The sequence below is a fragment of the Lagenorhynchus albirostris genome, chromosome 18, assembly GCF_949774975.1.
Source record: "Lagenorhynchus albirostris chromosome 18, mLagAlb1.1, whole genome shotgun sequence".
Lineage (NCBI taxonomy): Eukaryota > Metazoa > Chordata > Mammalia > Artiodactyla > Delphinidae > Lagenorhynchus > Lagenorhynchus albirostris.
In genome coordinates this window covers 8,898,464-8,921,927 of record NC_083112.1, presented here as the reverse complement: position 1 = coordinate 8,921,927, position 23,464 = coordinate 8,898,464, and the positions used below count along the sequence as shown (strand labels likewise).

Below are 23,464 nucleotides of genomic sequence, written 5' to 3'. Positions count from 1 at the left end.
GTGTTGGGTCTTCATTTCTGTGCGAGGGCTTTCTCTAGTTGTGGCACGCGGGGGCCACTCTTCATCGCCGTGCGCGGGCCTCTCACTGTCGCGGTCTCGCAGCCTCTCTTGTTGCGGAGCACAGGCTCCAGACGCGCAGGCTCAGTAATTGTGGCTCACGGGCCTAGTTGCTCCGCAGCATGTGGGACCCTCTCAGACCAGGGCTCGAACCCGTTTCCCCTGCATTGGCAGGCAGACTCTCAATCACTGCGCCACCAGGGAAGCCCTCTCGCAAGTCTTGTTGACAAGACTCAGTTCCTTGTGAGCTGTTGGATTGAGGGCCTCAGTTCCTTGCTGTCTGTAGGCTGGAGAGTCCCTTCAGTTCTTTGCTACTTGGACCTCTCCGCATTCACAGTGTGAAGAGGGAAAGTGAGCCACTTCCTGCCCCCCTATAATCTAATCTTGGAAATGAAATTCCGTATCCTGTTAGTTGGAAGCTAGTTGCTGACTCAAACCCACACGCAAGGAGAGGGGATTATATAAGGGCGTGAATTCCAGGAGGCAGGGATCTTGTAAGCCATTGGTTTTGGCTCTCCCACCACTATTTATGTAATTCTGGTGGCCTGATTTCTGAAATTATTTTCTTTTCTGGATTTGTTTAATACCATATTGGCAAGGTTGTTGTGAGAATTCGATGCAGTCATAGATGTATATATATAAGATGCTTGGCACATACTAGGTCCTCAAAAAAGACAGCGATTTTGAAAAAATACAAATCAAGTGGCCAGTGGGACCACATCTGAATTTTTTATTAGATACTTGATTTTTCAAAGTTGTAAATTTTGATGTTCTGAGAATCCATTTTAGTACCTGTCTTAACTTGTGAGGGTTCTGATAGAATCTGACTATAAGAATTTTGAAAATACTAATATTCTTAAATAATTTATTTTTGGTTCAAATGGGTGGTATGACATCAGATATATCTAGATTGATACAGGTATTTTGGAGATAATTCAGGGAATTTTGAAAAGATGTGTGAGCAGTCTGGGAGGAAAAAAATTCTCCAAGCTAAAATTACTTGCTTTAATTATGATTTATATATTTAAGATATTCTTCATTGAGATTTACTCATGTTTGATGTTGACTTGGTTTAATGATGTAAATTGATTTACTGTCCCTTCCCTCCCCACTTTTTTTTTTTATTTGGAAGAGGTTAAGGTTAAACATTTCTTGGATACAAAAGCTCCTGTGCTCTTGTAGTATGTTATTATTAACATCTGACAGATCACCTAAAAAGGTAATAGAACAGGAGAAAAAAGAAAAGAAACATAAGGTATTCAGGAAAGATGGTATCAGGTTTCTGGTATTGTTGAGTGTAACTAGGTATCATATGGTTGATGATAATCAAGATATTTTCAGGTGATTGAGCTTTGGTTTGGAATACTAATATTATGGCATTTTTATATTCTGGGTTATCTCTTATAAGCAAATAAGATGCCAAATGTGTTAGATGGTATATTTTGGGAAAATTGTGGCTGCTTAAAAAAGAAATCCAACTCCAGCCTCCCAAACAAGCAAACAAATAATTTAAACCATTTACTTTAATTTGGTTTGTTTGAAGTAATTTGAACTATAATTCTATGAGTGAAAATATATATTAAATTTTTAAACTTTTATATATGTGTTTTTATTGTTATTATAAAATATATACAATTTTATTATAACCTGAGGAAAGGAGAGATGTTTGTTATCTTAATAGTTGAAATCCTTCCTATTACCTTTTATTAGGAAGTATTCTTGGATCATCCCAGGACAGTATCATCCCTTCTACCACCTTCTACTCCCTTCCCCCTCTCAAAAAGAAATTATATTGGGCTGGCCAAAAAGTTCGTTTGGATTTTTTCCATAACATCTTACAACATCTTATGGAAAAACCCCAACGAACTTTTTGGCCAACCCCAATAGAATGATATGCAATTGCCTAATGGTTGAGGGAGGGGAGATAAATAACAAAATATTTTTGTTATTGTTGGATCTAAATTATTCTTACTGTCTTTTCCCTTTTCTCAGCACACCTCCAGTCTCTTTCATGAGTCACTGGTTATGGGAACACTTGTCAGTCTCTCTGTGCTTAGAAATTAAAGATGGTATCATATTGTGAGAACAAAGCGTGATTACCACTGACTTGTTCTGAGAGTGTATTCTTTAGCGTTTAGTAATTAATTTCACTTATTAATTTAATCTCTTAAAATTTTTAAATTTGATTTTACTCTGGAGGATCATAGGTTGTTTCACAGCATTAAACCTCAAGTTCCACTTTCAGGTCATAGATGTTTGTGCTTCATAGGAATGAGTTTATCAAAGCTGTCTTCAGTCAAATATAGTTTTCCTCAGGTAAATTGCTTGCTTAGGCTTACTTGTCTTTTAGGTTACCTGTTGCACTAAATTTAGACAATTTTAGACACCAAATACAAATTCACTAAAGTTAAATCATGGATAATAGTTGACATCATTTTGGGATTGAAGAGTGTTTTTAAAAGTTGCAATACAAAGGCCACTTTAAAAAGTTTTTATTACTGGCTATTACTATGTAGATTTAAGTGTGAAGTGATGTTTGAAATCTGAAAGCTTTTTTAAGGTTCAGCTCCTATGCTAGTCTATCTGCAGTATACTTATAAGTATGTACCAGAAATTCATTTAATAACCTTTCCTTTGTGGCTTATTTCTGACGGTTATAGATTTTATATTGTAAATGGCACCTTTATGATTTCTTTTATTAACAGAATTCTGCTTGGTCAGAGTCGTGATGGCATTGTGTTCAGCACTGATGACTATTTCCACCATCAAGATGGGTACAGGTATAATGTTAATCAACTTGGTGATGCCCATGACTGGAACCAGAACAGAGGTTTGTTTTGGGCCAAGTCTCCCGGGATAGAATATTTGACTAGGAGTCAGAATACCTGAATTTTTATTCTCAACTTTTTACTTTTACCAGCTGGATGACTTTGACAAGCCATTGAAAGAGCTTTGAGACCCAGTTTTTCATCTATTAGAAGCAGTGATAATTATACTTGCCCTACTTGATTGAGGTTGTGAAAATCAGAGAATGTGGTTAGAATATTTTTTTAACTGTAAATAGTGTATATAAACTGTTACAATAGAGGTATAGGATATTTTGATAGACTTTATTTTATACCTCATGAAAAAATTCAGAAAACTCTTGATACTTTTGTTACGTATTCCCAAAAGTTATTTCCTTGAGTAATGCTAATGTTTTCTAAGGCTTAATATTAATGCCCGTGAATATTAAGAGTTTTTTTCATTGATGTCACTCTACAAAAAGTTTACTTAATACATTTTTTAGAGGTATATGGGTCACTTTATTTTCATTTTGGAATAGTAGTTCTTAACCTTGGCTGCACATTTGAATCACTTGGGGACCTTTTAAAAAAAGTTATGCCTGAGTCTTAGCCTCAGAGATTCTGGTTTAGTTGATTTGGAGTGGATCTAAACATCGGTATTTTTTTGAAAGTTATCCATATATTCTAATGTTGCAGTCAGGATTGAAAACTATTGATCTAGAACTATGTAAGTACATGCTTATGCTATAATCTATAATTTCTTTTTTAAAAGAAATTAAAAATGCATTGATGACGAAACATTATTTAAACCTAGAATAGAGAGATTATATTGAAGCCCACACACCCATCACTCAGAATTAGTATCACTTATCAAGATATTGCTATATTTGCTTCAATCCTTTTGCTTTCACTCCGCCCTCCTTTTTTAATTTGCTGAAGTATTTTTTTAAAGCAAATTCTAGACATCATACTTCACACATTTCAAGTAAATCTTCTTACTTAATTGCAGTGCCATTATCACACCTAAAAAACAAAACAAAACCCAATTCCTTGACATCATGTAATATAGTCTGTAATCAGATTTCCCCTATTGTCTTAAATATTTCTTTACAGTTGTTTTAATCAGGATCTAAACAAGGTCTTTGTAGTACATTTGGCTTTATGATTCTTTTAATTAAGTTAATCTATAGCAGTTTTCCCTCTTTTTGCTCTCCTACCATTAACTTATTGCAGAAACTTGGTTGGTGGTTCTGTAGAGTGTCCCATAGCCTATGGTTGTCGGTTTGCTTCCTTGTGGTAATCATTTAACTTGTAGGATTTATTAGGTTCAACCTTTTTTTTTTTGTAAGTAAATGGTTGTCCCATTTTTAGTGATGGTAAGATCAGTAGCTTCAAAGGGACAGCCTAATCCCTGATTTATTCTACAATGAATTGTTTCCTTAATCAGTTATTTCATTAAAGTTTGCAAAATGGTGATTTTCTAGGACTTTCATTCTTTCTGTGTTTAGTAGCTAGAATTCTTCTGTAATGAAGAACTTCCTCTTGCCTAGAACTAGCAACTAAGGTTACCCTGAAGTACAGTATATACAGGAAAAACAGAATAAATGCTTTTCTTTTTTAATTGTCAATTTTCAGAGTAAGGAATTTCATTGAGGATGCTTTTGAGTAAAAAGTTTAAATGTCAGATAAGTTTGATTATAAGATTATTTCCTACTATTGGTTCTAGGATTTCTCCAAATAGAGAGTAGCATAAATTTAAAGAGAGTAGCATAATATTTTAAAATATTACTTCTTTTTGAATTTTTAAAATGCTGCAGCGTTACTACCCAAATCCAATAATGATGATGTTACAGTTCCAAAGAGTGCTTGGAGTTATTGGCCCAGAGTTAAGGGGAGTAGAAGTAGGTGATTAAGTGGAATGAGCCAGTATACCTTTGGTGAACTGGGAAGTTTGTTTCTGTGAAACATTTTTTTCTTTTTGCAATACTAGTTTAGAATATTTCATTAAAATGTTCGTGCCATGTGAATTCTACTTGCTGAACATATTGGTGTGTAGATAAACTACTGGTTTTATTAGTATAATAAATAGGGGCTTTTTCAAGGTAATTTTTAACCTTTTTCAAAGCAATAATAACTAGCAGTCATTAGACATTTTGAAAATTATGAGCATTACATTTAATTTAGGGCAAAATTTCTCCTTTCTACAAATATTTATTGAATACTTTTAAGTGCCAGGCATTATTCAGGGAATATGTATCTGCCTCATGTTTATTAGAAGGATCTAAATTGATCTTTAACTGCTTATAAGTTAAAAATATCTCCAAGGTGTCATTTTTCTCTTTCTTAGAGTATGGTGTTTAATTTGTTTAAGAAAATGACTCTCTTTATTTGAGTAGTCAAACATTGTTTACTTAGGCGCTCTATTCTCCTGGAGTGCACTGGAATGTGGTATTGGGTGTTGATTATTCATGGAAAGAGAATAATCTCCCCATTCCTGCAAATCAGAGATTTATTTGGTGAATAAGCTCCTCTTGTAGATAAGCTCCTCTTGTAGAACATAACTCCTTGGAGGTGTAAGCCTGTCAGAGATTAGGAAAATTAATACTTTTTTTAAAAATGAAAGTTTTGATCATTGTTTGGGGATGGAGCAGTGGGAGTTGATAGCATCTTGGTATCCTATTTATGACTTAGATTCTAAATGTAGTATTTAGAGACATCTTCTCCGAAATAGATATTCCACCATAGTCATTACTTCTTAACTAACGTTTAGAATTTTGTCTGCCCTTCGACATCTGTGTAAGTGTTTTCATTGTGTAGAACTTAGTGGTTTGAATTCTAAATCCCAGCAAAACTTACATATCATTGCATTTTGCCTCAGCCTTTTAAATTTTATAGTGGGTTCTTAATTATCTTGCCTGTTTACACTTAAGAGGTACACACATTCCTGTCATTATGAGTGTCTCACTGTGGCACTAATTCTCACCTTATGAGGGAAGAGATGGCATAGGGAGAGGGAGATATGGTTTGGAACAGTTCCATTGTAGCTCAACTCCTAATTTCAGAATCATAGTCCTAAGAAATATCCAGTCAGTTGAACTGTGGTATTTAGGTACTTGGTATATAAGTAATGACAAATCCATAGCACTTTTTTTTTTTAAACTTAAATCTGTCTTACTTCAAAAGCATTATTTGTAATTATAGAACATTGGAAAATAAAGATAAGCATAAAATGCATATATTCCCAACACCTACAGAAGACAACTTTTGGTGTCTTAGTAACTCTTCCCACATCTTTATATTTTGACCAAAATAAGATCAGACTTACATGTTATCTTATAAATTGCCATTTTCTTTTAACAGTCTCCATCTTCCCATGTCAATAAATGTTTTCCTCTTTTCATACTCAGACCATATTCAAATGTAACTTGTTCCTACATTTTCTGTAAATGAAAGCTCTAGACTGAAGTCTTTATTAGCTGTTAAGTTCAACAAAATATTTACCCTAAAATGTCCTTTACAGCTAGTTTGTCAAAACCAGCATCTGGTCTGGAGAATATACATTGCATGTGTTTATGTCTCTTAATTCCATTTAATATAGCAGAGTGCTTTTATTTTCATGGCTCTAACTCAAAAGATTACACGGTTTTGGTTTTAAGTACAGGGATGTAGGAAATATCTTAATGTTTAAATTTTATTTTGTGTATTTTTATCTAATAGTTCTGTTTTTTGCTTTTGTTTTTTAAATTTATTTTTTATTTCAGCAAAACAAGCTATCAATCAGGGGAGATCTCCAGTTATAATAGACAACACTAATACACAAGCTTGGGAAATGAAACCATATGTGGAAATGGTAAATATGAGATATGAGAGAGTTTTTATATTATCAATTTTTTCATATTCTGAAATTTTGGTTACATTGATCTTTATTACTAAAACAGTTGTCCTTGTTCTCTGAAGAGGTGTGTTCATTTGCTTAGTTTTTTTAAAAATTGGGAATGGTGCTTATTAAGCAATATGTTTATCTTGTTAGTTTTGCCTGGACTTGAGGATAGTAATTGGAATTTGTCCATTAAGTGGTCTTAAAATATTTATAAACTGTATTATTTTAAAAGTAAAACTTTTCTTGGTTGAGCAAATTTAGAAGTATTGTCTAAGTGAAATTTATATCTGTCTGCCATCTTTTTACTTTAAGACATATTCCCTGGGTTTTTGTTTTCTTTTCTTTTGTGTAGGCCATAGGAAAAGGATACAGAGTAGAGTTTCATGAACCTGAAACTTGGTGGAAATTTGATCCTGAAGAATTAGAAAAGTAAGGCACTCAAAAAATTTGTAATCCCTTATCTTTTTTTTCTTTTTTTTCTCCTTTACATGGTCAATTTCTTTACTAGCTTTTGCTTGTTATATCTTTGGTACCTGTGAATAGGGACTACTACTACTCACTTTCTGTTAAGAGGAACATTGACTTAAATGCAAGGTGTTTGAGGATCTTTGCACTGTTAAATTTCATTAAATATTTCTTGTTAAGTGTGTTTGTTATTTTTCTTACGTGAATTTCCGCATTGTTTCCCAATTTGTTGAATGCTAATGGAGATCCGGAAAACTGAGAGAAAAGTTAGGACTTTTCCCTCTGCTTTTTAGCTAGGCCACTTCTCTGCATTGCCTTTCCAACTTCATCTCCTTCCCATTTTAGATCCCATCACCCTTTCACCTGGTGCTTTTATCTCTCCCCTTTTCCCATCTTTACTGCTACTGATCCATTATCCCATACCCAAGATTCTGGGAATCAATGTGTTTTGGAATTCAGATTTTTTTTTTTTTTAAATTTTAGAAAGGAAGTATATAGTGCATATACCTAATTGTAACACTCCTAGCAGAGTTTGGGGCAGTATGGTATATAATCAGACATCTTAATATTTCTGCAGCAGATCACGAATGGTCAGTCTAAGTAGAAAGGAAAGATTCTACATTGTTTAATGTTAATTCTGAGTAGATCATGCTGCCAAATGAGTACAGGTGTGGTTAGACTTTGCTGCTACATGAGTCAACAGAAAACTGAATTTTCAGAGCATTTTAGATTTCAGGATTTGTGGTGAGAGATGGTGGACTTGTATTACATTCAACCCTGCTCTTCCATTTGTCTTTACCTTTATCCCTTTCCCCTAGTTTTCCTGACTATGACTCGTTTTTCTTTCTTCATTTTCACTCGGACACAACCCCCTTTTGGAAACAACTTTAAGATGTAATTCACATACCTTACAATTTACCCATTAAAAGTGTACAATTCAGTGGTTTTCAGTGTATTCACAGAGTTGTATGACCATCACCTCTCTTTGTAAAACCATTTTTTCTTCCCACCTCAGTTTGCCCTCTTCTAGCTTAAAACTGTTATTCTGTGTATGGTGTTCAACTAATTTAATTCTTCCCCCTTGCCTTTCATTCCTTTTGTACCTTTGAATTTTTATTCCTTTGGTTACCTTTCTTTCCCTTTCTGACTTGCATGCCAAATCAAATATATGAAGAGTTAAACTAATAAATATTATTAATATCTGGTATTGTTTGCCTGCCTCTGTGTATATTGCACCTCAGGTAGAAGAGAGTTTAAAAACTAAAGATATTTGGGTTATGCTGAATAAATGAATTATTGAAATTGTTATACAGTTAGGCTTTATTTACATTTGAGACTGTTGAAATGTATTACAATTCTTAATATAAATTAACTTTACAAAATAAAGTAAGTTTAACTGATATCTAGTATAGTTTGACAGATTTTTTTGGTAAAGAATTGGTTGAATCATCAATTTTGACTTCTTGTGGGTTTCTATAGCTTGGCCAATTTCAACCTTGACCTCAGATCTCTCTTTTTCTCTCTCTTTTTTATTTTTCAATCTTCTATTTTTTCTCTCTCTTGCTTTCTCTTCTCATCTTTAACCTAAACATCAGTAGTTTTGAAATCTAAACATTTCTTTTATGTCTTTTTTCTGGAAAAATGAGTTAGTTTTAGTAAATCTAGAACTATAACATTAAATATAAAATATGTTCTGTGTGTTTTGCCATGTCCAAGTCAAGTTACGGAAAACTACAAGTATAGAATACATTGTAAAAATTTCTTTGAGGGTCAAGAATAATTTTTAAACCACTTTTTGTTATCATAATTAAACTCACAGAAAAGTACATAAAATATAAATATGTAGCTTAACAAATTTCTTATAAAACAGATATTCATTTAACCATTACCCGTGTCATGAGAGCATTACCCACTTTAGAAGTTTTATGAGTTCCTTTTCCCAGTAACAATTTCGTAATTCCCTGGTAATTACTTACTTGCTTTTCCTTAAAGCTTTTTTTTTTTTTAAATATCCTTTGCTTTAGCATCATGGTTTAATTTTTTCTCAAACTTTATATAAATAGAATTACAGTATATATTCATTATATCTAGTTTCTTTCACTCAACATTACGTTTGTGAGATATGTACAAATTGTATCTGTAATAATATAGTTTGGTATCAATAATAATTTTTTTTTAATAACGCAAGTGTGCTAAAATAACTTTTAAAAGTGATATATATTTTATATTTATTTTTGTCAGTCCTGGAAGCCCACTCAATTCTTCTATAATTTTCAAAACAGTATCTCATAATTTTTTACTCTTGTTTAAAAAGAGGGGAAGATTAACTCAGTGGTTCTGTGAATCAGTAGTTAGTTCTGTGTGAAGAAGGTGTAATTAGTTAACATTTTGCTGTGATTTATGGTATCTTTAAGCTTTTTTAAGATATTGTTTAAACCTGAGAGAGCCTTTTTTTTTAATGTGAGGTGTATCTTCTGGTATTTATTTGCAAAATGTAATTTGAAATCTGTACTCTATTACTCTAAAACAGTTTAATCTCTAAGCCTGTACGTTCTAAAAGAAAAAAGAATTAAAATCCTTTTCTTTTTTGGTAGGAGGAATAAACATGGTGTTTCTCGAAAGAAGATTGCTCAGATGTTGGATCGTTATGAATATCAAATGTCCATCTCTATTGTAATGAATTCAGTGGAACCGCCACACAAAAGCACACAAAGACCTCCTTCACAGGGGAGACAGAGGTGGGGAGGCTCTCTAGGCTCACATAATGAAGTCTGTGTTACAAATAATCATTAAGTTGGTTATTTTCAGCTAACGCATTTGTTGCGTGCCCTTGAAAAAAAAATTAGAGAGCCTGTCTTGAAGTTTAAGTAGTTTCAAATTTAAAAAAAGACTACTTTGCCTCACAAAAGATGTTCCCAGCAAGTTGTTTAAATTCTAAAGTGTAAATAAAAATTATATAAAATTGTATTTTAAATGTTTTTATAATCTTTTGTTGTAATACCTTTGTTTATTATGAAGATACCTGAGTAGAGTGGGTAGGAACCAGAATGTTTTTCTATAATTGAATTTTAAACTAATTTTATCTTTTGTAGATAATGTCAGACAGTTTTATAGTTCATACCGAAATTCAACTTTTCATAAAACTTTAGTATTTTTCCTTGACTATCTTAAATATATAAGAAATACTAGTTATAGGCACCTTAGTTGATTCCTCTATTCATTATACAGGTAAAATTATGTTTCTGCAAATTCATCTGTGTGAAAAAGTATTTCTAAGCTATAACTAGCATATCCCTTCTTTAAAACAAAATTCTCTATCAAATACCACACAGTAAGTGTATCAGTCACCTGGGGTGTTTTCTCCGTAATATACGTTTTCATCACCCTTCTTCTTAAGCCATCTCCTATCTCCCCAAACCCCTGATTCTGGAATGCATAAACAGGGCAATCACTATATAGTTTGCAAAAGCTCTTCAGGCTGTTTTGATAGTATATCACTTTTCTCTATTTAAATTAACACAGTGTAATTCTAATATAAAAAATATTCTAGACAGTTCCTTAGCATTAGTTGTAGGAAGATGTGTCCCATAGGATATTTTACTTCTCCAGGTTTTAGTTTTTCTGTAGAGACAACTGTGTATCTCACTGGATAGTTTTTGTTGGATTGTGTTCTATCACTTAAAATTTTTAAATTGAGATGGGATTCATTTCAGAGATCTTGCAGTTCATCCTAACTTTGCTTTGATTTATCCATTTTTAGGAAAAAATGGAGCTAATTACAACTACTTTTAAAAATTTTTATGTTTTACATGATAATAGTTTGTCCTTTAAGTTTTCTTTCTCCTAAACCAGCCCATTCCTAATCCCATAATCTTTCTTTTTTTTTCTTTAATTTTTATTTTATGTCAGAGTATAGTTGATTAACAATGATGTGTTAGTTACAGGTGTAGAGCAAAGTGGTGAATCCCATAATCTTTCTTCCAATGTTGTTTTAAAACCTTTGGTGTTTTTTCAGCTGTAAATGTTCTCTCACATCTTTATATTACTTTTTAACTAATATTAAATTATTAAGTGATATTAAGTTGTAAGACTCAAAGCTAAATATTAGTACACAGCAAGGTCTTTATTGCATTACCTTTAGTGAGATAAGAATATGATTTCTATTTATTTGTACTAACAGTGCTGTTTACATTTAAATGGGTATTACCATGCTTTATTTTGTGTAACACATATGTATGTTTGTATATATTTGTTCATCCTAACTAAATATGATGTAGTAGGAATATGCTAACTCATGTTTGTGTGTCAATGTATATATATTTATTTATATCAATACATACACACATTTCCATTATTCACTATTTTCATATATTTTTTTGTTTCAGAGTAGTACTTCTTAGTATTTGGGCTTGCTTTTCCCAGCATTTTATTATGTAAATTGACATTTTGAAATAGTAAAGGATTTAATTTTGTGACAGGTAGGTATATACTGTGTGTCCCTTTCCCTTTGTCCTTATAAAACTTTACTCAGAAATAATAGTACTGTAAATCTGTAGTATTTGAACAGTAGCCAGTTTATTTCGAGGATGTAGAGAATTGCCTTCGGAAGATACAGATTATGAGGAAACATGTTCATGATAGTAAGTCTAAAATAAATTTCCAGATTTTATTACAGATTCAACTTATCCCCTAGTACTTCTGAATAGTAAATAATCATGCAGAGATTGTTAATCATTGCTGATTATTTTTAAAAATTATAAATGTTTATTGAGGCAGGGAAATTAACATTCTGGAAGACTTTTTTTTTTTCTTTTTTTGCCGCACTGTGTGGCATGTGGGATCTCAGTTCCCTGATCAGGGATTGAACCCGTGCCCCCTGCCTTGGAAGCATGGAGTCTTAACCAGTGGATCACCAGGGAAGTCCCTAATGTTTTTTTGAAGACAAAATAAATTAAAAGTTCCCCCAAGTATTGTGGCTAATTTTATTGTATTTTTTGAACAATAACAGAATAGAGGAATGAATATGCAATAAAAGATACCAGAATCACTATTATAAGTCATTGCTTGATGTTAAAAATCTGAAAAAATATGAAATTTACCAAGTCAGGATTTTTCATCAAAATTTTTTCTTCTATTCAGATATATTCTTTTTTTAAATTTAGGTATATTCTTAATGGAATAGTTCCCCCAGCTGCTACCTGCCATTCTGAGTTGGTCTCCATCACAAAGAATAAAATGGGCATTACTCATCATATTCAACTAAGGTGAACATTTTAGTTAAACAGAATATATTGATAGCTTCTAGTTTGGTTCAGAAAGATTAACTTGTTTTTTCATAGGCTTTCATAACTTGTTTTTTCATAGCCTTGTTTTTTCATAGGAGAAGTGAAAAATCACTTCTTTTTATAAGTAAATTTATAGTTTTCTATATGTCATAATACTGCTAATAAAAATATTTGTGTGGTAATTAAGTTGAACTTTTGATACTGCTTTTTACATTGATAATCTTTCAGTATTCACCTTTCTGAAAAAAAATGTTAGCTTTTTAATATTTTAATGCCCGTTTTAAAGTAAAATTGTTTACAAAAGATTGGGTTGTATTTTGTTGGTGGTATGATAGGGTGGATTTAACTATTTGAAGTTTGCTTATCTCTTGCCTAATTAATATAGGTTATGAAATTTTCCAGTTTTATATATTGGTAAGTTTTGAAAGAGTTCATGATTTCAAAGGATATAAAATATTTATTTTGACCATAATTGAGTTTTTGTTATTGTAGAAATGTCTGGTTTTCTGAGCCTGGTTTTCTAAGTATTTATAAAGAAAATTGGTGGTGTTCTCTGAAGAAATGCATTTGTTCATGTATTATGTTAGTATTGGGTTGGCCAAAAAGTTCGTTTAGGTTTTTCTGGGATAGCTTACAGAAAATCCTGAACGAACTTTTTGGCCAACCCAGTACCTTGACCAGATAGGTTTACTAGCCTTTACTGAAGTTTTACATAGTATCGTAACATGAATGCAATAACTGAGAATTCAGTTATTAGGGCTGGAGTGTTTTTGTGTGTGTTTGTCTGCAACCCATATAAATAGAGTAATGCCTCTTAGTCTGGAATCATAACAAAGTATTACTTAGTTTTGTTACAATGAGCATTCAGAATAAACATTTGGTGGCAGCAGAACAGCAGATCCAGTTAGCTGTTTATAGAGTTAAATTTTGTAGATTACAATTTATAAATAATTTTTTCTCATTACAATTGTTTGCTGTAATTTTTGTGAAAGGAGAGGGATTAATGGGTATATTCTTTGGTGATGGTTGTCTTTCTTTACAATTTAAATAAGATTGGCATACCAATTTTTATTTTAGTTTTTGAATTAAGGTATTATTAAAACAATTGGTTTCCCTGTATGTATGCCAGATTTTCTCCTTAAAATATCCTTAGGATTGCAGGAAGTAGTATTAAGTTCATTGAAATAGATTCTGAAAGAGGAGTAATTTGGTGATTGTCTTGTGTGTCTTTTTTATTCCTTTTTTTTTTACTTTGCTAAGCAGCATTTAAATAATTCAGTTGATTCAAATTGCCAAGGTCTCAAGTCTAAAAAAATATTCAATTTTTCATGGTTTGTAAATTTCAGAGCAAACCTCGAAAAGTTTATAATTATGATTTTTGCAGCTAAAATCAGAAAACTTGTAATAGAATGGTTATACTTTACATTCAATATCTTTATGTAGACTGCACTGAATGGCATAATTTTTGTCATAGAATATACATGTTTGTAAACTCAATTTTGAATGTATCTCCTATGGAAATTCTTAATACATTGTTGCTGTCAAATTATGCACAGGAACAAGGGGAAAGAGTAGCAAAAAAAACTCTGAAAAGAGAGCCTCAAGAGTAAATAGTTATTTTTGAAGCTAGGACTGTGTTTGGAGAGTTTTGACTTTTTGGTATCTTTAATAGAAGTTTATTTTAGTCATTTAAATTAGAAATAATCTTTTTCTTTCCTTTCCTCCTAACAAATTTTGTTAAGCCATACTGTGACCCCTAATCTTAGAACTAGACAAAGTCACATTAACAAGCAGGTGAATGACTGAAGACGTCATCGGGGAGTGTTGTCTAGTTGTTAATATTCCCATATTGTTTTTTAAATTGAACTGTTTGTAAATTAATGGGAAGATTGAGAGATTTTGAGATGACCTATTACGCTTTTTGCCTCTCAACTTTATTGGTAACTAAGGGGAAAAAAGTAAGAATAATCTGTTCATTCATAGTTAAAATTGTGTTCAAGTTCAGTACAGTCCATTAAAATACACTTTATTTGGATTTTTTTTTTTTTTGCAGTTTCAACTGTATTCTCAGATAGGACATGTAAAATTAAAGTTGTACCCTACAACTAGTAATTACAATAATCGCACAGCTTTGTTAGTGTCTCTTCAGTTGTAATTCTGGACTCTTCAGTTTTTTTAGTATATCAAAATGAAAGAAAATTTGATTTGGGGGAGGTTTGTGGGTTCTTTCTCTTCTTTTATTCTTCTTTCTTTTTTATTCTTTCTTAATAGTATTAGAAATCATGTTGCTTTCTTGTTTCTATCAGTCTTTTCCTGTACATGTTTTCTTTTTCTTATGTGCATTTTCTGTTCAGCTATCCTCATGTTAACTTCATAACATTTTTAATGAAGATGATGGGATGGTAAGTTACTGTCAAAAATGGTGATAACTTATTTCCCTCCTGTGTTCCACTGAACTCATGTTTCCTTATGAACCTTATTTAATCATGTTAAACTTATAGGTCACAGCTTTGCAGTTTCCTGACCCTGTGGTATAGGTAGAATTTTGATATGAAAATACTTGGAAAGATTTATATAGATTTTTAGTCTATCAGTGTTACTCATTGGTTAGGAATCCCATAAACATGGCGTAGTACTTGGATGTATGTATTTGAGAAAAAATTCTTTTACAATACTCAAGCCTCATGCTGATAGACTAGTTGATAAATAGTAGTTGGAAATTCACTGTTACGGAATCCACTGTTATGTCATGATTCTCTAATCTGCCATTCTTAAAGAACTGAATGCTTTTGAAGGAAAGCTGATGGCTAATTTGAGTTCAGCTTTTATAAGTGATTCTTCATTTCTCCAGTGCTGCTACAATGAGGAATAGGAATTTAACAGCAACAAGCCTTAATTTAATAATACTTATTTAAGTAGCTGCCATTTAGTTAATGCCTGTCGATGCCAGGCCCTATTCTAAATGTGATTTATTACAGTTTCTAATTTTTTTATAACGACTGTACAGTCTCAACTTTTTTATAAAGAGGAAACAAAAACTAACACAGTTTAAGCAATTTATCCTATGAACATAATATCTCTAGGGAGCAGTGTTAACTGGGATTCAAATATAGTTCAGACATATTCCTCACCATATCCCATTTTATCTTTTAAACCACATTTTATCTTTGGTTAAGTTATTATTAATTTAGGGTGGTGTTTTTTTCAAGGTAGGAAAGAAATTCCAGTGGAGAGTTGAGTGCATCTTTATGGTACCTTTGAATTTATAGGGTTAGAGGTATGTTGACTTACTAGTGAAGCTGAGTGAAGAAATCTGTAAGTGGCTATTTATTTAGAATGTTTAATTGAAGTCAAGATTGAAAGCTAGGATGTCATTTACCGTATAAACGTTTTCTATAAAATATACATTGATAATTGATAATCATATTTCAGCAACATCTTTTCAATTGAAGTTTTACATATGCTGTTGTGCTTTAATGTTTACCTTTTAATATCTCCTGATTTTAATTAGCACTTGAAATGTGTAGTATTCAGTGAATGGATAGTTAAATTATATAAGCTGTTTGTTTTGATGATTAATTTTGAGGCAGTATTTCCTAAACAGATCAACACTATTTGTAAGTGGTCTTAGTGTATTTTTCTTTTAATGTCCACTTATTACTTAAGTGTGCTAGCAGTAGCTGTTATGGAAATTACATCAGTTTTCTGATTTTCTGAAGAATTAAGGATTTTTTCCTTTTGTAATAATTAGCATCCTTTCTCTTTTATGTTGTTTAAATTAATTTTCTAAAATTAAAGAACAGTAAAGGAGCCAGTTACTTAAGTTTGCTGTATAAATAAAATATTGAATTAATTCGATTCTGCAAGGAAAACCTTTAAGTACAGAATGAAGAATTCTTACTGTTGACTATTTGCCTTATTTTGTTTTAGTTAACTTAAAAAATAGAAGGGCTGGATCTTGTTTGGTTTTTCTTACTTAATTCCTTGAGAAATTAAAATTCCTAGTTTGTGGCTTTTTTCATTATTGTTTCTAAATGTGAAATCAGAGGTGGAATTTTTGTTAGAATGGGGAAGAAATAACATTGATTTCATAAGTAGATTAAGATAGATTTTGGTTCACAAAACTGGAAAGCAGTACCTCATGGGATTGAGATTATTGGAATAGTGTATGATGTAACACTGGCAAAGATGTGGTTAAATATTTCATTTTGAATATAAGTAAATTGAAGTATTTACAGGAAATGTGTTAGGAGGCCTGGGCTAGACATTTTGAATTAATTTAAAAGTAGTGAGAAAAAATTTTTTTTTTAATTCTGGGGAATGATAGGAAAGAAATTGTTAAAGCTAGAAGACTAGTGGTCTCAAAAGTGATATTTCTCCCTCCCCATCTTCCCTTTGCTGTGTAAAGACTAGTAGAGCCCAGGTATTACATTAAGAAAGATTATCTTGTACCCTTAAGGGCCATGAAAGCATGGTCTTCCTTGTCTTGTGTTTGGAACTTTGTCCTTTAATGAGTCCATAAATATTTGTTGAATATTAGTCCTAGTCTTCTCCTGAGAATAGTCAACAACCTCTTGAAATTAAGGACCCATTCATCTAAATAGAGCAACTTTATAGGGCAGTTTGTAATTTAGGAAACATGGAAATATAGAGTGTGAATTAGTTGTGTTTGCTACTTGCTAGGAGAGAGAGTGTCCAGGCAGAGAGGAAGGCTTATCCATTTAACTTGTTGTAGCTAACACCATCAGAGACTTGTTTGAGGTTTTTGAACCTCACTAGTAGTCCTTAGAATTGTTGTTTATCATCAAAAAATTAAATACTAGAATACAGGTAAGTAGAGCAACCTTGAGACTTTTGATTTTCTGTTTCTCTTAGAGTCATTTAGAGCTTATTTTCTTATTTTTTGCTTTAACACTTCTATTCTTACTCTTAACTTTCCCCATGAGATTTCATCATTTCTCACTTGGACTTAGTAGTCTCCCCACTTTTATCTTTGCCACCCTATAATTTTATCCACAGAATAACTAGAGAAAACTATAATTAAAAAAAATTTTTTTTACCATAAATTAAATCCCTCCCAGGGACTTCCCTGGTGGTGCAGTGGTTAAGAATCCGCCTGCCAATGCAGGAGTCACGGGTTCGAGCCCTGGTCCGGGAAGATCCCACATGCTGCGGAGCAGCTAAGCCCGTGCGCCACAACTACTGAGCCTGCGCTTTAGAGCCCACGAGCCACAACTGCTGAGCCTACGTGCCACAACTACTGAAGCCCGTGCGCCTAGAGCCCATGCTCTGCAACAAGAGAAGCCACTGCAAAGAGAAGCCCATGCACTGCAACTAAGAGCAGACCCCGCTCGCCGCAACTAGAGAAAGCCCGCGCACAGCAACAAAGACCCAACGCAGCCAAAAAATAAATAAATTTATTTAAAAAAAATTACATCCCTCCCTGCTTAATTAAACTATACATGATCTGGCCCTTGGCTTCTTCCCTGACCCTGTCTTGTACCCCTCTCCTCTTCATTTACTACATTTCATCTATACTGGTCTTTTTGTCTGTTCTTCAGATATGCTAAGCTTATTCTTGCTTTAAGTGCTAGCTGTTTTTTTTGCTCTGTAATTTTTCTTTTCTTCCTATGCCTAGCATAGTTCTCAACATTCAGGTTTCACCTCACATGTCACCTCCATAGAGAACCTTCCCTGACTATTCCAATCTAAAATAAAGCAACCCCACCCCTGTCACTCTGTTACATTGTCCTGTTTTGTTTTCATCATAGTAGCTATTAGTAGTTGAAGTTATCTTTTTTAATACTGATTTGTTGGGAGTCTTTTGAAGTAGAATATAAGTTCCATGAGAACTTGTTTATTTTGTTCTTAGCTCTATCCACAGAACCTAAAGCAGTGCCTGTAATACTGTAGGAGCTAAAAAATATGGACTGAATGATTTTATACCCATTGCTTCTATTAATAGTATTACTCCCCAAATGTGTTTTCTTCTTAAACCTGTCCTCTGCTCTCCAGCTTATATACTTAACTGCCTACCTGACTTTTCTACTTTTAAGCCTGAAAATTTGAACCTGTGATCTTCTCACTTGTCTATGGAACTCCAGGATTTTTTTTGCATAGCAAATGGATCTACCATCTATCTATTTTTGCACACCAGATACTTGAGAGTCTTCTTTGATCCCTCCTTTCCCCCTTCATATTGTCCATCAACTGGGGTCTTTGAATTTTGCCACTTAATTACCTCTTGAATCTCTCCATTTTTGACTGCCATCTTTCTAGTTTGAATTATCATCTCTTCCTGAGACTGGGGTCCCCACATCAGTACTTGCTCTGTTCTAGCCCTTTTTCTCCACAATCTAACAAGACTGAAGTATAATGTACATATTAAAGAGTGCTTAAATTATAAGTGTATATAGCTCAACAAATATTCATGAAGTGAACATATCCATGTAACCAGAATCCTGCTCAAGAAGTAGAACATTACCAGCAAATTAGAAACCCTCAGTGCCCCCTCCTTTCCAAAGTGATCTTTGTAAAAGGAAAATATGATCATGCATAAAACCTTTCAGGTGCTTCCCATTGCTGTTAGAATAAAGACCAAAAACCATAATGTGGTTGATGTGGCCCCTGCTTTCCTATCCAACCTCATGTTTTATTACTCTTCCTACTTTCTGTTTTCCAGCCTTACTGGCCACCTCTCAGTTCCTTGAATGTGCTGTTTGTTCCTTCTTCCTGGAAAGTTCTGTGTGCACACACCCCTTCCATACTCATCCTTCAGATTTGAGCTCTTCAAGGAAACCCAAATTTTTGGACATAGCAGGCTTGGTGAGGTCCAAAATATATATTATATGCTCTCATGTACTTTTTCTTTATTAATTTGTATGAGTGTATGATTATTTCCCCTCCCTTCATTTTTAAGCACCATGTGTCAGAGGTTGTTACCATTGTATGGTCATCAGCACAATGAAAAAGCAGTATTCAGTATTCATACAACAAGTGAATATGGGTAGTCTCAGCTTATTCTGGGCTGAATTGTGTTCCCTCAAAATTTCATCTGTTGAAATCCTAACCCCCAGTATTTATGATGTGACTATTGTTAGGATATAGGACCTTTAAAGAGGTAATTAAGGTAAAATGAGGTCATGTGATTGAACCCTAACCCAATATGATGGTGTCCTTACAAGAAGAGGTGATTAGGACACACACAAAAAGGGAAGACCTTGTGACAACACTGGATGAAGACAGCCATCTACAAGCCAGAGAGAGAGGCTTTTGAAGAAACCTACCCTGCTGACATCTTGATCTTGGACTTCTAACCTCCAGAATTGTGAGAAAGTTAATTTCTGTTGTTTAAGCCACCCAGAATGTGATACTTTGTAGCTTTGGCAAACACAGATTTTGGTACTGGGAAGTGGGATGCTACTCTAACAAATACCTAAAAATGAAAAAGTGGCTTTAGAACTGGGTATGGTAGAGGCTGGAAGAGATTTGAGCTTCATGTTAGAAAAAAGCCAAGGTTGCCTTCAGCGATTGTAGGTAGAAATATGGACGTTAAAGGTGATTCTGGTGAGGGTTCTGGGGCGGTCAATAAGGCTTCTGTCACTTTAGAGATAGACCTATATGATCATGAACAGAGTTTGGTAGAAATATGAAAAGGGTGCTTCTGGTAAGGTCTCAGATGGAAATGAGCATGTTATTGGAAACTGGAGGAAAGGCAGTCATGTTATAAAGTGGCAAAAAACTTGGCTAAATTGTGTTTCAGAGGTTTGTGGAAAATAGAACTGGTAAGTGATAAATTTGGATATTTAACTGAGATTTCTAGGCAAAGTGTTAAAGGCATGGCCTGGTTTCTCCTTGCTCTTATAGTAAAATGCAAGAGGACAGAGATAATTGAAGAAAGAATCGTTAAGCAAAATGGAACCAGAAACTTGAAGATTTGGCAGTTCTCAGCCTATGCATGTTGCAAAAAATTAGAAAGTATGTTCTGGAGACAACATCAAGGCAGTTGCTAGACAACCATTTGCTAAAGGGCGTATGGGCATGTGACTTATGGATTCATTAAACTAACTCAGCGAGACCAGAGATGGGGATATGGCAGCAGAAACACTGCCAGCTTGGACTGAAAGAGACAGGACAGGATGATGAAGGAAGGCTGTCAGACTTCTGAGATTCTACAAGACAAGTCACTAGAGCTATCTGTGGTGATCTTCTGTAAGCATATGTTGTCCTCCAAGAAAAGAATAGAATGACCCTGAAGGCAATTCAGAGGTTGGCAGGGTTGCCATTGCCATCATGGGATCAGAGCCCCAAGCCTGAGGGAGTGAGGCTACCACCTTGGTCAGCCTGGAAGGCAGGGCCTCTAGCCCAGTGGACCCAGAGAACACAGCATGGAGCCAAAGATTATTATTTATTATTAAAGATTATTCTTCAGCCTTAAAATATAATGGAATTTGCCTTATTGTAAACTTGCTTGGGACCCATCATCCCTTCTTTCTGATTTTTCCCTTTTGGAATGGGAATGCTATCCCACCATTATATTTTGAAAGCAGGTAAGTTGTCTAGAGTCACAGGTTCACAGCTGGAGAGGAATTTTGCCTCAGGATGAATCATATCTCAAGTTCACCCATACCTGGTTTAAATGGTATTTAGATAAGATTCTTGGACTTGATGCTAGAATGGGTTAAGACTTTGCAGGCTGTTGGAATGGGGTGAATGTATTTTGCATGTAAGAAGGACATTAATTGGGGGGCGCAGGAGAGTGGAGTGTTAATGGGCTGAATTATGTCTCCTCAAAATTTGTATGTTGAGGTCCTAACCCTCAGTACCTCAGAATGTAACTGTATTTGATGACACCTTTAACGAGGTAATTAAGATCATATGGATGGGCTCTAATCCAATATGACTGGTGTCCTTATAAGAAGAGAAGATTAGGACACAGACATACACAAAGGGAAGACCTATGAAGACACTGGCGGAAGAAGACCATCTACCAGCCAAGGAGAGATGCCTTAGAAGAAACCAACGCTGCAGACACCTTGACCTCAGACTTCTAGAATTGTGAGAAAATAAACTTGTTTAAGCCACCCCGTCTGTACTTTGTCACAGCCCTAGGAAACTAATACGCAGCTATTATACTAGCTAGTTGAGAGGGACTTGTGAACCATTTCCTTCTCTCTTCTGCAGTTCCTTTATGTGTAAAATGAGGGCATTTGACTGGATCAGTGGTTCTTAATTTTTACTTTAATTCAAAGCTTTCTGAAAATGGAATGTGTTTCATTAAGAAATGTATAGTGGGTCGCCTGACACTGTGAGTTGTTCACAGCGCAACCGAGTTCCATGTTTCAGACTATACCTTTGAGGTACCTCAGATTGTCATGAAGAGCAGAAACCACTTTTAGTAGAGCACAGAGTGTTATTTTATTTTTATTATTATTATTTTAGGGTTGCGCCAGGTCTTGGTTCCAGAAGGTGGGCTCCTTAGTTGTGGCACACGAACTCTTAGTTACGGCATGCATGTGGGATCTAGTTCCCTGACCAGGGATCAAACCCGGGCCCCCTGCATTGGAGTGCAGAGTCTTATCCACTGCGCCACCAGGGAAGTCCCTAGAGCACAGAATTTTAAATTCCAGAATTTGAAGACAAGTTGTAGTTCTTGCAACTTGGGCAAGTCACTTAATTTTCTGAAACTTTTCCCTGTAATTAAATGAGAATACCTTCTCAATCTATAACAGGGTTATTGGATGGATTAAGTGAGCTGAGTAGGTTAGAATTTCAGCTGAAGCAACTCATGTGCTGGCCTTGAAATTCTGTTATTTTGTCTGCCTTTTGATGATTTCACCTCTTTATACACTAGGGATGGGCAGAGAAGGAAACACCAACTGGTTGATTTTTATACTAGTTAGAAATGCTAGGAGAGATCTAGAAGGATAAAGCTTGATTTTTTGGTTATTAAATTTATCAAAGATACTCATATTCCTTATTAGCATAAGCAGTCAGGAATTAAGCTGTGTAAGACCTCAAAACAATTTGTGATAATGCATGTGCTTTTTTGTTATGAATACTGGCACTGTTTTTTCACCTGAGTGGTATGGGCTGTTGGTATGATCAGGTCAATTTGATATTCTCATTTTTACTGACAAATTTGGTATGATTAGTTTCACAGAGCAGACCACACGAACCCATTTCTTTAAAAGAAAAAACATTTTTTTTTGTTTTAACGTCAGGTGTAATAAAAGTAAGGAGCCTTTCCCCACCACTCTTGGTTTTCACAAAAACATTTTTCCTCTTGTTTTTCATCATGACTTCTATGTAATGTTCACGTGACAGTATGATATCAGCTTACCTGTAGTTATGTGACACTGTTAGTTAATTGCACCCTAGGCTTCTATGAAATGAGTCATTCAAGATGGGAACATCAGTTTAAGTGGATGTCAGCTTTCTATTTTTATAGTAGTTAGGGAAGTAACAGAGTTATCAACAAGATTCAGTAGAAAAAGGGGAAGAAGGCGTATGGTGGAGGGTCAGAGAAGTAGTTTGTAATATTTTAAAGTATAATTACTAGTGTCTCATCTGTTTATTATTTTATTTTAATAAATTTATTTTTATTTAATTTTGGCTGTATTGGGTCTTCGTTGCTGCGCGCAGGCTTTCTCTAGTTGCGGCGAGCAGGGGCTACTGTTCTTTGCGGTGCGCGGGCTCCTCATTGCGGTGGCTTCTCGTTGCAGAGCACAGGCTCTAGGTGCACGGGCTTCAGTAGTTGTGGCTCGCGGGCTCTAGAACGCAGGCTCAGTAGTTGTGGTGCACGGGCTTATTTGCTCTGGGACATGTGGGATCTTCCCGGACCAGGGCCCGAACCCATGTACCCTGCATTGACAGGCGGATTCATAACCACTGCGCCACCAGGGAAGCCCTGTTTATTATTTTAAGTGATAGTATTCTGAATTTTTAATAACATAACATTCTTCTTGAATCACTTCTTAGATTATTTTTTA

The 23,464-nt window shown here is 34.2% G+C and overlaps 1 protein-coding gene across 4 annotated transcripts in view; it reads left to right on the top strand.

The window, feature by feature from the left end:
• The window catches only part of LOC132508549 (NEDD4-binding protein 2-like 2), a 61,794-nt gene that overhangs the window by 6,202 nt on the left and 32,128 nt on the right, over nucleotides 1-23,464 (top strand). The window contains exons 3-8 of one of the 4 annotated variants that reach the window (XM_060128756.1): nucleotides 2,763-2,887; nucleotides 6,605-6,693; nucleotides 7,076-7,152; nucleotides 9,783-9,926; nucleotides 12,351-12,452; nucleotides 17,555-17,955. In XM_060128756.1, coding sequence (XP_059984739.1) covers nucleotides 2,763-2,887; nucleotides 6,605-6,693; nucleotides 7,076-7,152; nucleotides 9,783-9,926; nucleotides 12,351-12,452; nucleotides 17,555-17,657 — 640 coding nt within the window. In that variant the 3' untranslated portion in view covers nucleotides 17,658-17,955. Of the gene's footprint in view, nucleotides 1-2,762; nucleotides 2,888-6,604; nucleotides 6,694-7,075; nucleotides 7,153-9,782; nucleotides 9,927-12,350; nucleotides 12,453-17,554; nucleotides 17,956-23,464 lie in introns of those variants that run through there. The other 3 variants (XM_060128754.1, XM_060128755.1, XM_060128757.1) reach the window with 3 other exon arrangements.